Source organism: Quercus lobata, chromosome 11 (genome assembly GCF_001633185.2).
Source record: "Quercus lobata isolate SW786 chromosome 11, ValleyOak3.0 Primary Assembly, whole genome shotgun sequence".
Classification (NCBI taxonomy): domain Eukaryota; kingdom Viridiplantae; phylum Streptophyta; class Magnoliopsida; order Fagales; family Fagaceae; genus Quercus; species Quercus lobata.
The window spans coordinates 53,197,784-53,216,454 of NC_044914.1; the positions used below are offsets into that span (position 1 = coordinate 53,197,784).

An 18,671-nucleotide genomic window follows, 5' to 3' on the forward strand; every position below is an offset into this window, starting at 1 on the left:
TATATGTAACTTACCAGTTAAAAATAACCCAGTTAAGTCAAATTTTTATATTCATCAACTAATCCAAAATTAATTCCATATATTTCCCACATTTTATCAGCAACCAAACTAGTACTTACTAAAGAAAACCCCATCTTTCTAGGTCTCAAAGATAATAGTTATTTCTTCCATCCCTGCACAATGAAGTCTAATTCCACAAATTCTATTCTATTTCCAAGAGACGATGTACCATTTCACAATAAAAGCTTTCATTTTTTTCATTGTTCTTCGGCATTAGCATTAACTGCTTAGCCCGTCAAGGGTAAAAGCCCTAGATTACCCGACAACTGGTTCTAGCAAGTGGGATCAATTGTCCATTAGGTTTTTCTAACAAGAGACGAGTCCAAAGGGCCCTACATTATCAAAAAAAATAAATGCTTTCATTTTCAGTAGCATTTGAAGATCAATTATCACTACTTGGTAAAATAAGATTTTAAATAATGCAATACCTCATACACCTTTTGCCCTAATTCTTGTGTTTTCCGCATCATTTAAAATCAGTTATCATTCAAGGTAGTACTACCATCTACTCCTTCTGCCCTAATTCCAAGACAAGAAGTCCCATTTCACAATAAAGCTTTCACTTTTTCACCATTCCTTTAAAAAGCAGTTATCATTCCTTCCTTACTAGAATAAAATTTTTAAATAACACGATACCATGTACACATTTTTCTACAATTCTATATCATAGTAAGGCTTTAATTTGTTATCCGCGTCATTTAAAATCAGTTATCATTCAAGGTAGTACTACCATGTACTCCTTTTGCCCTAATTCCAAGACAAAGAAGTACCATTTCACAATAAAGCTTTCATTTTTTTTTCACCATCATATAAAAATCAATTATCATTCCTTCCTTACTAGAATAAAATTTTAAATAACGCGATACCATGTACACATATTTCTACAATTCTATATAGTAAGGCGTTAATTTGTTTTCCGCGTCGTTTAAAATCAACTATCATTCAAAGTAGTACTACCATGTACTCCTTTTGCCCTAATTTCAAGACAAAGAAGTACCATTTCACAATAAAGTTTTCACTTTTCACTATTCGTTTAAAAGTCAATTATCATTCCTTCCTTACTAGAATAAAATTTTAAATAACGTGATACCATGTACACATATTTCTACAATTCTATATAGTAAGGCCTTAATTTGTTTTCTGTGTCATTCAAAATCAATTATCATTCAAGGTAGTACCGCCATGTACTCCTTTTGCCCTAATTCCAACACAAGAAGTCCCATCTCACCATTCATTTAAAAATGAGTCATCATTCCTTCCTTACTAGAGTAAAATTTTAAATAAATAACGCAATACCAAGTACACATTGTTTCTGCAATTCTATATGGTAAGGCTTTATTTTATTTTTTTTCCTCGTCATTTAAAATTAGTAATCATTCAAGGTAGTACTCCTTTTGCCCTAATTCCGAGTCAAAAAGTCTCATTTCACAATAAAGTTTTCACATTTCACCATTCATTTAAAAATCAGTTATCATTCCTTTCTTACTAGAATAAAATTTTAAATAAATAACACGATACCAAGTACACATTTATTTTCAACAATTCTATATAGTAAGGCATTAATTTGTTTTCCGCGTAATATAAAATCAGCCATCATTCAATGCAACACCATTTTCACATTAAATTTAAATCAGTTGTCATTCGTTTTTTTGCAGAAACAAAATTTTAAATGACGCGACACTGAATGAATACACAGGGTTGGTAAAAGTGAAGAGAATGGCGAAATTACCCGGCTGTGGGAGCGGTGGCAAGCGACAGGGAAAGGGAGGATGGAGAGCTTGGGAGGCGGAGGGTTATCGGAGATTCCTTTATTGACGATTGAACCGATCAAGCTGTTTGAAACGATGCTGTCATCGCCGCTGATTTGGAGCGAGCTAGCGCCGAAAACCTTGGAGCGAGATGAGGTCTTGGAGTCTTTGCGTTTGGGCTTTTGGTTTTTGTCCATGACTGAGTGAATGAGAGAGTGAAAGGTGTGGGGTTGTGAAGAGAAGGGTTAATGGAGTAGGGGAAGAAAAGGGAGAGGTGAGGTGAGAGAGGTTTTGTGAAGAGGGCTCAACACTTGGACTTGGCGCCAGCTTTTTTTTTTTTTTTTTTTGAGAATGGACTTGGCGCGCGCTTAATTTGTTGTATAGGCTAATAAAGGTTATGGGTCCTTGGTGAAGATTTTTAAGGACTCTTGGCTTCTTGGTGCTCCTTCAGGAAGAGTTCTATCTCCGGTTTCTGTTTTGTCAGAAGATGCCACGGTGGACCAGCTGATAGATAGTGATTCTCGGTGGTGGAATACTAATCTGATGGATACTATTTTTATACCTTCAGAAGCTCAACAGATTAAATCCATTCTGGTTTGCCATTCTGTTCAGAAGGATTTTCTGTTTTGGCCTCCTTCTCAGACCGGTATGTATCAGGTGCGCTCAGGTTACCATTTGCTTTGTGATTTGCACGAAAATGAGGTGGCTTCATCTTCGGACACTGCTGGGCAGAAAAAATTTTGGAACAGCCTCTGGAAGTTAAACATTCCAAACAAGGTGAAATTTTTCCTTTGGCGAGCTTGTACAAATTCCATCCCAACTATGCTCAATTTACATAAGCGTAGAATTGTTCCTTCCTCAGTTTGTAGCCTGTGTCATGCAAAAGAGGAATTAGTGCTTCATGCCCTTTGGTTTTGTCAGGATATTCGCTCGGTGTGGGGCTCTTGCTTCACGTCTCTACCTTCTGAATTTTCCAGGGTTAGCTCATTTCGGGACCTGCTTGAGCTGGTGTTTTGTTCCTTGTTGAACGCTGAAGTGTTTGCGATGACATGTTGGAGTATTTGGAGTCGCCGGAATAAGCTACGAGTGGGAGAGGTAGTCTGGCCGTTGAATAAAATTGCTGGTGTTGCTCGGCGTCATCTGCAGGAGTTTCAACAGGTCCGGCGCTATCCCAGTAAGAAGGTTCGTGCACAGAGACCTCGATGGAACCCTCCTGATGCAGGTTTGGTGAAGGTAAATTTTGATGGGGCGATCTTTGAAGATTTAAGAGCAGCTGGTATTGGAGTCACCGTTCGGAATGAACATGGGGAAGTGGTTGCAGCTTTGGCAGAGCAGATTCCCATTCCAGATTCTGTTTTTACTCTTGAAACTTTGGCAACTAGGCGTGCGATTCTTTTTGCTCGAGAACTTGGTCTTCGTCATGTTGTTTTTGAGGGTGATTCGGAGTCGTCCATTCCTGCTATTAGTAATAGACTTTTATTACATTCTTCGTGTGGTCATATTATTCATGACATTTTATTGTTTTCTCGCTCATTTCAGACCTTTTCTTTCTCTCATGTGTATAGGCAAGGCAATGCTTTATCGGATGCCTTGGCTAAGAGAGCTAGGTTGTCTAGTCCTTTATTAGTTTGGATGGAGTCTGTTCCTCCGGATCTGTATAACTGTTATTTGTTGGATTTTTCGTCTTTTAATTAAAGTAGCCTTCCTGGCTGGTTTCTAAAAAAAAAAAAAAAGTTTTTTTTCTTAGAAAAAAGGTGATGGAAAATGACATTACCTTTTATATATATATATATATATTAGGAACTTTTTATGGACGTGCTTGGGTTTCCTCCCTCAACAGCTCACTAGTGCTCCTTGTGGGGTTGGGAAGTTATGGTTTACTATGGTCCCCTTAGACCCTAGTAGGGTCCCGAACCAACGGGTAGGGTGCTACTATGATCACACCTAGATAAGATTGCCATGTTGGCCACCCTCCTAAACATTTTTCAATCATAAAAAAAGAAACTCTTTATGGAACTAATATAAAACACAATTTCACAGTTTTAAATGAAATCGTGTTTTAAAAATAAGATTTCACAATTTTAACTAAAATCTTATTTTAAAAACATAATTTTAAAATGCAGTTGATACCTAAAGTGAAATAAGGAGTATATTCTAAGATTTTATGTTTTAAACAAACTTGGTTATATAAAAGGAGTTCAAAGGTCATGTTCAACCTTTGAACATACAAATAAATGAAGCCATTTCTAGTATAAAAAATTTCAATCTATCACTCGTTCACATGTATGAGGATTTAAGAAGGATATTAGGAATTCGAATGGTGAGTTTGTGGAAACTAATATCTGACATGATGAGAAACAAGCTCATAGACTATATGGAACTATTTTAAAACACGATTTCACAGTTTTTATCCGAAATCGTGTTTTAAAAATACGATTTTACAATTTTAACTGAAATTGAATTTTAGAAACATAATTTAAAATTCAATCAATACAAATACGATTTTACAATTTTAATTGAAATTGTATTTTAGAAACATAATTTTAAAATGCAATTGATACAAATATGATTTTACAATTTTAACCATAATTGTATTTAAAAACATAATTTTAAAATGCAATTGAACGTAATGTGCAAATATAAGGTTCCTAAAAAAAGGAATATATAATAAGATTTTATGTTTTAAACAAACTTGGTTATATAAAAGGAGTTTGAAGGTCATGTTCAACCTTTGAACATTCAAATAAATGAAGCCATTTTTAGTATAAAAATTTTCAACCTATCACTCATTCACACGTATGAGGATTTAAGAAGGATATCAGGAATTTGAATGGTGAGTTTGTAGAAGCTGAAATCTGACAAGACGAGAAACAATAGGGACGATAATTAAGGGTACTAAGTTTGAATCTAAACTTATTGATATGTTTGAAATCCACATTTAAAATGGCTGGAAGAAGGCAAAAGGCTACAGATTATAGACATAGGAAACAACCTATTCTTATTTGAATTCACAAGTCTGTGGATAAAGGAAAGGGTGATTTTTTTTTTTTTTTTTTGGTGGGGAGGAAAAAGGGTGATGATTAATACTTAATACTTCATACATATGTGATAAAAATCAGGTATATATTAAAGGACTTTGAAGGTCAAACCTAACCTTCAAACATACAAAATAAAGCCACTTTCTAGATACAAGTTTTCAAGCTATCACTCATTTACACGGATGAGGATTCATGAAGGAATATTACAAATTCGATTGAGAGTTTATGGAAGTTTTCAACCAATCACTCATTTGCACAAGAAAGTACATGGTGTATCGTTATATGTAACCTCTTTCTCACATAGAGGTAGATTCACATGCTCATAACCACCCTTTTACAATAGAGCTGTTACATATGACTTATAGTTGTAGTCTAATATACATATATAACTTTTCCCATTCACACAAAAGTGGATTTTCCATATCCATGAACACAAACATTTTTCACAATTGCAGTTAGGTCATCTTCAGGTGAGAATAATTAGTTGAGCCAACTTTGGTTTAAGAACTAACACAATGTTAAGCTCCATAATTGATACTTACATACATGATAGGATTATGATAAAATTTCAACTTATAGCATCCACTCTATGATTATTATTCTTATTATCAAGATAAGATACCAATTGTTTTTTGTCATAAGCGGGTTTCAAATATCAATCTCTTATACCCACGATTATATTACATACTTAATTGTCATGTAATTTATTTATAATATATTTTAATCAATCATGTATTATGTATATATGGATGATTGGAGGGTCTTCTTACCAATGAATAAAACTTTCCTTTACCGTGTATCACACGACACTCCAACTTTCCAAGTTTAAGCCAAGTCAAACCAAATCAAAGCAATCCATGTGCTAAACTGTCCCCCTCATAGACCGATAAGAGAAAACATTTTCCCTCAGTTTCCCTCCCATTTTCCCACGCTTTCCCGAGAAACAATAAGAAAACAAAATAAAAGCAAACAAAAATCAAACACCCATCTCATCTCTCATCGATGGCAGATTGGTCCCAACTCCCCAAAGACCTCCTAGACTTAATCGCCAAACAACTCGACAGCCCATTCTACCAACTCAACAAACTCCGTTTACGATCCGTCTGCTCCTCATGGCGGTCTTCCATTTCCGACCACCGTCCCAGCCGCCGCCGCTTGCCTTTCCTCCCAAACGACGGATTCATCACCACCCACCAATCCACCTTCGCTTTCCACCTATCCAAACGCACCATATTCCTCATCACCCTCCCCACCGATAACAGCAATTCATGGCTCATCAAAACCGAAGAATACCACCCAAGTCAAATGCAATTGATAAACCCACTTTCGAGTACCCAGATCAAGTCTCTGCCTTTGGATTCCCCAAAGGTGATAAATTTGCTGAATTTCAGAATTTTGGAACTGGGTCATGAATATGTTCTCCATTACATGAATTTTAAGCCTTTTGGTAACTCATCTTTAGGAGACGTGTCGAGTTTGTACATGGAAAAGGTTGTTTACATTCGTTTAGGTTCCGAAAACGAAACTGATGATTTTGCATTGCTTACAATTCATGTGTCTGGGAAATTGGCTATGTTCAAGTCTGGTAATAAAAACTGGTGTATAATTGCTGATATGCCTTTGGTTCATGATGTGCTTTCGCCGTACGATGATGTTGCTTTGTTTAGAGGCGAGTTTTATGCTGTTGATAATACTGGGAGGACTGTTCTTGTTGGGTTGTCGTCGAATTTGAGTTTGGTTGCAGGGTCTGTGTTTGGTGGTGATAAGAAGTTTTTGGTTGAGTCTGTTGGTCAATTGTTGTTGGTTGATATGTATTTGAGTGCAGTGTTTGATGACGTGGATGGTGGTGCTGAGGATGTTGATGAGGCTTTTTTAGATGGGACTATGGGGGAGAGGACAGTGAGGTTTAAGGTTTTCGGGTTGGATTGGGAGGGGAAGAAGTGGGTGGAGGTGAAGAGTTTGGGGGATCGAGTGCTGTTTTTGGGAGACAATTGCACATTTTCTGCCCCGGCTTCAGTATTGTCAGGTTGTAGAGGGAATTGCATATTTTTCACAGGTAACTTCAATAGGAACTGCGAAGAAGGTGGTAGCAGTGATGGGGTTTTCAGGAATAGGGAAATAGGTGTATGTGATTTAGATAGTGGAAGTATTAAACCTTTGGGGGATTATCCAGAATATTCGAAGCTGTTTTGGCCTCCTCCTGCTTGGGTTGCATCAACAACGTTGGGAGTAAGTATTTTTCTTGGTGTAATGAAATCTTTACTTCTTTAATTTGGTTCACATGATACTCTTTTCATATTCATTTTCATGCTTATTTTGTGAATCCATTAGTCATGCAAAGCTTTAATGGGATTAAGTGTTTAGGATGCGAAGTGTTTGTGGGAAAGTGTTAGGAAATAGAAATGAAATGGCTAGTTTTGAGGTAGTCAACCTCCATAATAAGAGAAACAGATTGAGAGAAGAGAATCTAGAAAGAAAGTAAAGGAATGTGCATTATTCAACATTATGGCAGTTTACAAAGGCTACAGGTATTTAAGCATTGGCCAATTGAGGCTAAAGAACGACTAACTGACCAACTGCATAACAACCTCTACCTTCTTAACTTACTATTAGTTGCATAGGTTAAACTATTACTTAACAGCTTATCAACTAACTAGTCACTTATCAAGTAGTTAATCGTGCACTAGTCAAGGTTGCGCATGGATTGCTCATGAGCTTATGCCAGGCTCTTGGCACTACCTCTTTTAAAGCACATTGCCTGCAAGGTCAGGATATTGCTGTTGAGCATTGCGAAGAATTTTTTAACTTGCATCTTCTTCTTGAGTGCCTTGCCAGTGGATCAAAACTGCACTGACTGCCTGATCCTGTAATTTCTTCCTTCTCCTTTGCAAAATAGCTTTAGGCTTGGAGTGAAATGGTAAGTCCAGCTTATAAGGAACTTCTCCTACTTTTTGGATTACTTTGAAAGGTCTAAAGAACCTAGGAGAGAGCTTGAGATTCCTTCTAGTTGCTAGTGATTTATGCTTATAGGGCACTAACCTAAGGAACACCCAATCATCAACAAAACACTCTCTATCTGTTCTTTTCTTGTCAACTTGTAATTTGATCCTCTCCTATGCTGCTACAATATTACGATTGAGAATAGCCTCCCTGGTTGTCAAGTGTGCATCCACAAGTTGGCCTCTGTTGAAGCGTGGAAGTTGGTGTTGTACCAAAACTCTGAAAAGGGGAGCCATGTTGACCATTGCTTGGGATGTTTTCCAGCATAGCATCTTAGATAATCCTCCAGTCCCTTGTTAATTATTTCAGTTTGCCCATCTGTTTGTGGATAGGCAGTAGACATTGCAATAACAGCACCCTGCAGCTTGAACAACTCCAATGAAGGTAGAATACTAGAATCCCTTTCACTGACTATGGATCTTGGTAATCCATGCAATTTGAAGTCATTTTGCATGGATAATAGGGCTACCTTAGAAGCAGTGTAGGGTGTGTGAGAGGTAAGAGTGGGCATCTTGGTTAACCTGTCCAACTATCACAAAGTTTACATCAAAGTTGTAGGACATTAGTAGGCCTTCTATGAAGTCCATGGGAACATCCACCCAAGGCCACTCTGGTTGGACAAGGGCTGTGGCATCCCCATGGGTGCTGTGTTCACAATTTTCTACCTTTGACAAGTATCAGATTCCCTCAAATGTTTTTTAATGTCATGCTTTATTCCATTCCAATAGAAATCCCTCTTTTATCTTTGAAGAGTCTTTTGAAGCCTTGAATGTCCAGCAATAGGATTGTCATGAATGTGCTGCTGGACTCTTGAATTCAAAGCAGAGTCTTGCCCCACAAAAATCCTTCCCGAGTACAATAGTATGTCACCCTTCAAAGAGGACCCTTTCCCTTTGTGACTGTTGTCTCTTGCTTTGAGGGCTGTGATAATGCCCTTGAGACTTTCACCTCTTCTATTAATCAATTTAGTTAGGGAAATGATATAAGGAACAGGGCTGCCGTTGCTTCTTGAGTCTCTTCTTCCTTCTTTGAGGTGGGGTTCACAGTAATAGGTCTGTTTGCAGTGATCAATTGTTGGTTCTAATCTATGAAAGTGCTACACAGGTTAAACTTTGTTTTTTATTGTTTCAAGATAATGACTCTCCCCAAATGATTATCTTTTTGAGAATTGTCTTTTTTGTGAGAATTTTAACATGTAACCAGGGTAATTATAGATACTCATCAATGCCTAGTAAAATTAGAATATATATTTTTTTGATAAGTACTTTATCAGAAAAAAGAGGGAAAGACACAGTGTGCATACTCGCCTTACTAAAAGAATACAACTCAAAAGGTAAGGGAATCAACAAAAGACATGGAGGGGATGCCACCTAGAGCCTGCATCCAATCAAACAAAGTCCACAAAATATGCTCCTTGATTACATAGGCTGGAAGTTCAACTCCATCAAAAACCTGTCTACTCCTCTCATACCATAGATTCCACATTACACCCAAAAGAATAGCTTGCCACACCTTGTCACCTCTATGGTGCTTAAAGTGACCCTCCTACCATTCCAATAGATTAATCACAGATTTGGGCATCACTCAGGCCAACCCAAAAAAAGAGAAAACAAAGGACCATATATCTGTTGCCATAGAGAAATTGAGAGGCAAATGGTCAACAGATTCGAGTAAAATAAGAATATATAACTCGACTTTGTTGTACACATCTAGCTGAACATGGGTATGTTTATTATGCATGAGAGAAAACATTTATAGGTAAATGATTCTTACTTGGGAAAGATCTGCCAGTAAATTTAGTGCAATACCAGAGATACCTTAGGTAATTGAGACATCGAGGATGTTGTCCCTTAATTCTAGTCCCAGGATCAAGTACTGTAACCCCAAGAAAACGTATTTGATGCATGTGTTCCTGACCCTTTTGATTTGAAGATCTGCCATTCAAAGATCTGCAAGGCCTTGTTGACTATTATCTAGTGGATTGGCAACCTCCGAGCACAGGTGTCATGAGTGGCTCTTCTTGAGGCACCAGAGATCCTTAGTCCCTTTTGATGCTGAGAAATAAGCATTGCCATTAGCTAGTTGGCAATACTTCCACTTAGAGCATAGAATAAGGTCTATGACATGTAAGCTGTGACTTATAGTTGAGAAGAATTGTAATGGTTTCAAATGTGGTTGGTGGAGGTTGAAGAAATAAATCATTAGAGAATATTTCTATGCCCATTATTTTTAAACCAGAAGAACTTAAGTTAATTGTTCATTAAGATTTTAGCTACATTTAAATCCAGTGAATTTCCTGTTGGGCTGTACAATTTTGAGTGGCCGCTTATTTAATAAGTTGGTGTACAATCATGATTTTATTTAGTACATTGCCCTTAAACAGTATATATGTGATTTTTTTTTCTTTTCTTATCTCGTTCAAAAATGTTCCCTTATCATTATAGCATGTGTGAAGTGCTCATTTGGGGACTGCAACAGGTGCAAAATGAATTTGAAGAACTGCGCTTGTAAAGTGAAGATTATTTTCTTGGTTCTGTGGCCCTATGAGGTAAATTTCCAAATAGCTTGATAATTGTTATGATCTGGTGATGAATGCTTCTTAACTCATGACTATTTTGGGTTCAAAAGTTTTATTGTACTTGTTGTTTTGCCTTTGACATGAAGGAGTTTGATTAGTGCATGATTTTTTCCTCAATTGGTTATTAAACTTGTTAGAGTTACTTAAGACTCCCAAGTTATTATAATATTGAGCCAGGAAACTTGGACAAAATTATGTTCCATGTTACTGTCTAGCAAGGACCTTTAAATCGTTGGTGACTTTTGAAATGCTTGATCATTTCAGTGGACCACCATATGCCATCAGCATATATTAAATGGTTGTTCTTGAGGAGTGCATATGTGCATGCTGATACAGAAATAATACAACCCCCCCCCCCCCCCCCCCAATTTAGTAATTGCTGTGAAGACATAACATTTAATGCCCAATTTAGTATATGCTGTGGATACAACTTGAAAATAACAGAGCTACCACCGCACACCCTTAGTGCGATGGTCACTCCACAAGTATAAGTGCTTGTGGGGTGTGGGGGGCAAGGGTCGGGGTTCAAGTTTCTAGGAGGGAGCTTCACACACATATATACTTAGATTAGGATAGAGTAGAATTCTATCTTGTAAAAAATAATAATAATAATAACAAAGCTGAATAAAATTGAAAATATTGTCAATTGATCTTCCTAGTCTGCATTGACTGCTGTTTATATCGAATCTGCAACTGCTGCTGCAGAATTATTTTTACTTCTGAAATCTAATTAAATTGACCCTTGCTGTCTGAGCTGAGCTTTTGAATTCCAATGGTCTTAACAAATAAAGAGTTTCAAAGTGTGGTTTGATTTGGATGTGTTATTTCAACAAGTAATTTATTCATAAGCAAGTAAATATCTTTTCTTTTGCAGATTGTAGTGAAAGTGCCTGGTGGGTCAAGCAAGAAGGGGAACTTGATCTTCTGAGATGGTTTTGTGGGGGATACAATCACAGATGGAGTAGTATAGTAGGCAAGAGAGTGCTCAAATCTATTGGCTTCTAAAGATATCTTGACCAACAGAGTTCAAATTTGGAAGATACTCGCACCATGTGGTGTGCCTGGCTCACGAATTTCTTTGAATGATGTATAGTTACAGTTAAAATATTATAGCTGCTTTTGCTTTTGATAATGAGCTGTTGCAGTTGGAAGAAGACCAGGAAAACAAAAAGAAAGAAATAAGAGAAATTTAATTCATTTAGTGCTCCCATTGTTGTTTCTCCAACCTATTTTTGTTAAATAATGCATTCTTCTGAATTATTTTACCAAAAAGACCTTGTTGACTATTATATCTAGTGGATTGGCAGCTTCCAAGCACAGGTGTCATGGGTAGCTATTCTTGAGACTGCAGAGATCCTCAGTCCTTTATGATTCTGCGAAATAAGCATTGCCATCAGCTAGCTGTGACTTATAGTTGAGAAGAATTGTAGTCGTTTCAAATATTGTTGACGGAGGTTGAAGAAAAAATGGCTGAGGATATTTCTATGCCTATTATTTTTTAACCTGAATAATTGTTGTCAGTGGTACCAGAAGGTGGAATTTAAAACATAAAATCAGAGGTGGACCAACCGTTGATGCATAGAAGTTTTTGTTAGGTCTCAAAAGATTTAAACTATTTCCCAAAAAGTACCTAGACTATCCTTGCTTGAAAGCATTAACAACTTGAAAATAACAGAGCTGAATAAAATTGAAAATACCGCCAATCTGATTATCCTAGTTTGCATTTACTGTTCTTGATATCCACACTGCAACTGCTGCAGCAGAATTATTTTTACTTTTGAACTCTAATTAAACTGATATACTTTAGCCTCTCTTATGTGTCTCTTGAGGGAGGCTGACCCTTGCTGTCTTAACTGAGCTTTTGAATTCCAATGGTCGTAACAAATACAGAATTTCAAAGTTTGATTTGATTTGGATATGTTATTTGAACAAGTAATTTATTCATAAGCAAGGAAATATCTTTTCCTTTGCAGATTGAAGTGAAAGTGCCTGGTGGCTCAAGCAAGAAGAGGAACTTGATCTAAACATCTTGCTGGGATGGTTTTGTGGGGGACACAATTGCAGATGGAGTAGTATGGTAGGCAAGAAAGGGTGTGTATATAATGACTCCTAAAGATTGTATCTTGACCAACAGAGTTGAACGATGTAAATGACATGCAGATCCTAATTAAAAATTGGGAGACACTCACACCATGTGGCGTGCTTGGCTCATGAATTTCTTTGAATGATGTACAGTTAAAATATTATAGCTTTTTTTTTTTTTTTTTTTTTGATAATGTGCTGTTGCGGTTGAAGAGGACCAGGAAAACAGCTTCTTGTACATAGTTTTGAGTCTTTACTGTACTTTCTTTGCTACCTCATGTTCTTTTTCCTTGTAATAGTCTTTTTTTTAAATGAAATTTTATCTTACCTATCCAAAAAACAAAAAAGACCAGGACAACAAAAGAAAGAAAGAAGAGAAATTAAATTCATTTACTGCTCCTATTTTTGTTTCTCCATCCCATGTTTCTTTTCTCTTGTCATGCAATAGATATCAGTCGTATGACTGGAGTTTCAAGAGTGCTGGGTCCAATAATAGCTTCAAATTCAATACTCGGCACCCAAGATGGGCCTTACATGTCGAGGACTAAAGTGGACCAAATTGGACCATAGTATACTCAATGGATTGAAGTGAACCACAATGGAGCGAAATGAATTGAAGTGGAACAATAATGAATTCAAGAAAAAATAATTGTGATAAAATTGTTAAAAGTAGGTTAACATGTGTAACAAATTTTGTAATAATTTAAGTAACAAAAATTTGATTATAAATTGACTTGAGAGCACAAGATAAATAAGTATCCTCAAGGGTGAATGAGAACCATTTATCCCACTCTTATTGTTTCATTTTATACTTCACTAATTGGAGAATGCAATATGTTTCACCTTTTATTTTAGTTAGTTAGTTAATTACAATGGGAAGGGGGAATTTGAACTTTGATGTCATGGATACATAAGAAAGTGCCAATAAATTGAGTTACAAGGCACTTGGCGATTTTTCTTTTTTAAATTAAAAAAAAATTTGTTGATTTTATTTATATAAAAAATAATAATAATACGTGACAAGTAGTAATTGGAAAAATATAACCTATAAAGTGAAACACAAACAATTGGGATGATATAGAACAATATTTTATTGCCCCTTGTTATGACGAGAAATTTGATTAAAACACATTGTGGTAGGTGAAAGATGGAAATTATTCATGATTATTGCACATCCATTGGACCTTTGCAAAACTATTAAAACCATGCCATAGTAGGTAGGACTTGTGAGTCATAGTTAGTTTAATTGGTGTAGTTTTTTGTCTAAAAATCAACTACTGTCTTAGCTTAGCTTGATAATAACAATTATAATGAAGTAGACATTATAGGTTTGAATTCTATTTTGTATCTATTAAAAAAAAAGTAATTATTTTATCAGATGCTTGCAATGCTAATTTGTACACCAATAAGGTCTTCATAATAAAGGACGAAAAGCTGAAAAAGAAAAATAAAAGACACAGCGAAGCAGTGCCACTCTGGTGTTGAACAAAAGGCCTCAATAATATTAAGACAACCTTTTTTTTTTTTTTTTTTTTTTTTTCATTACAATATTTGTTTCTATTATTCAGGAAATGTTTCTCGTACTGGTTTTCTTATCCAAGTTGCCTGAACATGAAAGGCATAGGGGCTCCTCCAACCTTCAAGGAACCAATTATGATTAGACATAATTTGGAAAATATGGATCAAGAACTAAAAATAAAAATATATCAATCAGTAATTTTCATACAAGAATAAAGGTCGGAAGAGACATTTTGAAACATAATCAATTACCCGTTGATGGTATGAAAACCATATTATAGGAGACACTCTTGATATTCTATCATGAATAATGATCCTTTTTTTTTTTTGGGCCATTAGTATCATTGACACAAAGATGATTAAACCCAAATATCTCTTTGATAACTGGATAGCTCTTCACAAAAATGAACATTTTCAATAAAGAGACATACTCCATCACAATTGTTATATCCTCACAAAATCGCTTTTCTTATATTGAAAATTGACTTGGAGCCATTTAGATATTGAGTTTATATAGGCATAAAGATATAAATGCTTCCTACAAGGCATTTATTTTTAAATATTATGAAATATTATATTCTTCATAATTATTAGTGTACGATGTGCACAACTCTTCTAGATATTATCATTCTTCCCATCTCTTGTGAACCCTCTTTTTTTTTTTTGGTAAGCAAACCCAACCAATCATGCAACAACTAATAAACATCCATATTTTCATTAATTCTTGAAATTTTTCAAAGATATTACTAAGAAAATTTGCTAAATTTAGCTAGGACACAACTATTACTATTACATTTTGCAAATGCTCACAAATGTTTTCTTTTTTGAGCATACGTAGAAGACAAGTAATCTTAATTTCTTTTCAAATAAGACGTTTCTAATGTTCTACAAAGATATTGCTAAAATCATTGGGTAAATTTAGCCATGACTCACAGTTATGAATAAATTTTGGAGATGCTCACAAATGTGTTCTTTCTTTTTAAGCAAATATGGAAGACAAATAATCTTGATTTTCTTTTTAGATAATGCCTTATGTGGGGTTTATCTCATGGATACATTCCTTAAGACATTGCTTGGAAGCATTGATAAGTTTTTAATATTTATGGATACATTCGTAAGTTAGTTGTAACCAAACCATTTGAAGCACAAGTTCCGTTGGTCATCGAGGAACTCTTGATCAATGATTTAATACTCTTTGGAAACACCTAACATTATTAGTTGCCAACCTTCTTTTCTGATGCATGTATTGTTCTCTTTAGTGCTTTTTGTGAACTTCCTCAACTCAACTAATTCAAATTTCCATATTGCTAAACTACATAGAAATGTAACTGAATTATGGGTGAGGATAGGAAAGTATCTCTCCTTGCTGAATATAATCATTTCAATTTTTAGCATGGTAGGTCTAGTGGTTTATTGTATGCTTTTAAAAACTGGATTGGACTAACTAGTTCAAATAATAACTGGACCCTAAACTGGTTCAATAAAAACCATTGGTTCAACTAGTAAAAACTGGGAATAGAACCCTTTTCCGGTTCTTAATCCTCAAATTTCATTAAAAGTCACATGCAACTTACATGAGTATAAAATGCTAAAGACATCTATATAAGAAATGGTTAGCGTTAATTGACTAATAAATAACAATTTATGTGGAGAGAGAGAGGAAACATTCATTAAGCTCTTCAATAAGGGTGGAAAAACTGAAATTCAATAAATGAGCTCTTTAGTGTGTTTGCAAGAGTTTCCATATCAAATTTAATATTTCACCTATTTATGAACACAAGTATTTTCAATTAGTTGTGCTGATTCCATATTTTTCTATAAAAAAGTTACATATCTTTTATTCTATAGCTGAAGACGATTAACCCTTACTATCTGAAGAATTTCAAGAGTAAGTGTTAATGGAAGGCTACAAACAATTTGTTGTTAAGGCTTTTATGATCGTATTAATGGCATTCTTAGCTTTTGTCGGAAGCACACAAGGACAACCAATTTGTTGCTTTCGTGATGCTTGTTGCTGCCAAACTTGTACACAGTTTCCGCCCCCCCACCCTTATTGAAATTTGCAAAAATATATAAAATGTATGAGTGAAGTATGAATAACACATGAAATATATGAGCATAGTTTTTTTTTTTTTTTGAGAAACGAAATATATGAGTATAGTATTTTAACTTTTGGTTGATTTGCTTCATTTTTTGTATGTTGCTGCTCTCTCTCTCTCTCTCTCTCTCTCTCTCTCTATATATATATATATATATATATGAGTTAGGTTCAAGTTACACCTGGTGTAACTCTAAGCAATATTACACCACTCAATAACTTATTATTAAATTCATATTTTAAGAATCTCACCGTTAATTACATGCTCTATATGTGTTTAACATGCATGCCAATTTTTATACTAATCGGATGTTATTTACTTTGTGATCCATAAACTCATCTTTTATGAATTATTTTAAACTACAAAAACTTGAATTTAAATAATTGATTGATAACATGATCGTTAATCTTTGATCATCGTGAAATTTTCAAGCATGAAGAGTATATGAATATAATGTAATCCAACGGTAGATTTGTCAAAATTCGCATCTAATAATAAGTTATTAAGTTGTGTAATATCGCTTAGAGTTACATCAGGTGTAACTTGAACTCAACTCTCTCTCTCTCTCTCTCTCTCTCTCTCTCTCTCTCTCTCTCTCTCTCTCTCTCTCTATATATATATATATATATATATATATATATGGATATTTTTATTTGCATCTCTATTTTTCTTGTGGGCATCTCACTGTGATAATAGTGTAATGTTAATGGATGGATTTAGCCATAGTCTTTTCCTAGTGAGGTAGTGGCGGCCATCCTCTAGGATGGCTCTGTTTAAGGCTTTATTTTTTTTTCGTTCTCTTGTTTAAATGGAATTTTGTTACTAAAAAAGAAAGAAGAAGAAGATCATTGTGAATTTGTGGTTACAAAAATTTTGTCCCAACCCTAGAAAACGTGAGATCTCCAAGCTCAGCCCCATGAGCTGCCTTTAAACTCCATGTGCTCAAATGAGTCTTTTCTTGTTCGAATTGGTTGTTTACTATTTTATATTAACAGGTCTACATCCTTAGAAGCTAAGGAACACAATTTTAATAATTTTTCTTAATATGTCTTTTTCTTTATTAAAAAAGTTAACATCTTTAAAAAAGTTGAATTAAATTTTCTAAGGTGGAGAAAGAAGATGGGGCGGTGTGAGTGCAATGGGACTAGGTGTAAAGCATGTTGTACACATTAGGAAGTAAGAACACCCCAGAAAGCTTTGCAAACTCGAACCCCATGTGCAACCTTCACTTTCTCACAGCTCGAGACTCTTCTTTTCACATATACTACAATTATATACGACAAATATGTACTCAGATTTTCATTTTTTTTTTTTTTTTTAATGTTCATTGCATCTTTTTTTTTCTTCGTTTTCTCTTTAGACTTTTGTTATGGCTGAAAAGCATGTGATATTATGTAAAGTGGTATATATATTTGTGCAAAATCTAGAATATTCATTTTTAGCTTATGATGGTATGAATACCACAAATTTTATTACATGAGAATTATGAATTGATGTATCAAATTTTATTATATATATTTATTATAATTTATATATAGGTTTGTGGTGTGTCATCAATCATATTCATTACCAATAATTTTAGCATATTTCTTAGAGTAATACTATTAGGGATATAATACAATACTTTTCATAATTATTTACGTGATTTATTATAATTGGAGTAACATTATTTTTCTTGTATTGCCTCATAAAGAAGATCATACAGTACTCCTGGTCCATGAGCAACGCATGAGTTCAATATTATTATGCAGTGGCAGAGGCAGGATTTTAGTTTAGGGGGGAAAGGTTAAAAAAATAATAATAAAGAACCTAAATTATTAATTTATATTAATAATAAAATTATAAACAAAAATTGTAGGGGCACGATTTTTACGACCCAAGGATGACATTGGGCTTGTATGTAAAGGGTCCAAACAATATGATTTGTAGAGAGTGGGTTTGGAAAAGGCTAGACCTTGGTCGTTGGGCAACGGTTTTGTCAGGATTTTCGTGGAAGCCCATCCAAAGATGGGTTTGGCCTGAGTGGCTAAGCCTTACGCGGATGGGGTGTGAAGATCTATCTCCTCGGAATTGGTCCGAGGAGCGTCTCGTCCTCACCATCCTCCTTTTTTATGAGTTCGTTCTCCCCCTCCTCTCTGGTTCCTGGCCGCCCCCCTGTCAATGCGACGAGCTTCCCTTTTATACTAGTATTTTCTTCCCACTCTTAACCCACGTGTCCGTTTCTCATTGTTCAGGGTGGTTACTTGTCTTATCAATCCTCACGTCAGAGTGGTTGGGGAAGGCTGGATAGCAGGATATGAGTGTGGGTTTGTCAGGCGATGGGCTCCACATTAAGGCGTTGGCAGCCTTCCCCCTTGTGCTTATCTTGTACTGAATTTGTCCTTTTCTTCAGGCCTTTCTGTAAGACGTTGGGTGTAAAGTCTTCCTCGGCCACATCCTTGGACCTTTGAGAAGCTTTCATTGCGCATCCTTAGCAATAAGGCTCCTCGGTCTGGGCTTGGGCTTCTAATACAAAGTGGGCTGGGACCCCAGATTTCGGGCCCCACAA

General features: G+C 35.5%; 1 protein-coding gene across 1 annotated transcript; it reads left to right on the forward strand.

Moving 5' to 3' along the window:
- The first annotated feature begins 5,649 nt into the window (after positions 1 to 5,649).
- On the forward strand, positions 5,650 to 11,988 carry LOC115969385 (F-box protein SKIP23-like). Its single transcript, XM_031089017.1, has 3 exons — positions 5,650 to 7,075; positions 10,325 to 10,394; positions 11,299 to 11,988. Exons 1-2 carry the CDS (start codon positions 5,849 to 5,851, stop codon positions 10,355 to 10,357), a joined length of 1,260 nt encoding a protein of 419 aa, XP_030944877.1. The 5' UTR covers positions 5,650 to 5,848; the 3' UTR covers positions 10,358 to 10,394; positions 11,299 to 11,988.
- The last annotated feature ends 6,683 nt before the right edge of the window (positions 11,989 to 18,671 follow it).

Coding starts and splice junctions, on each gene's coding strand:
- LOC115969385 (XM_031089017.1), top strand. CDS start 5,849: ATGGCAGATTGGTCCCAACTCCCCAAAGACCTCCTAGACTTAATCGCC. Junction 7,076..10,324: donor TTGCATCAACAACGTTGGGA/GTAAGTATTTTT, acceptor GGACTGCAACAG/GTGCAAAATGAATTTGAAGA.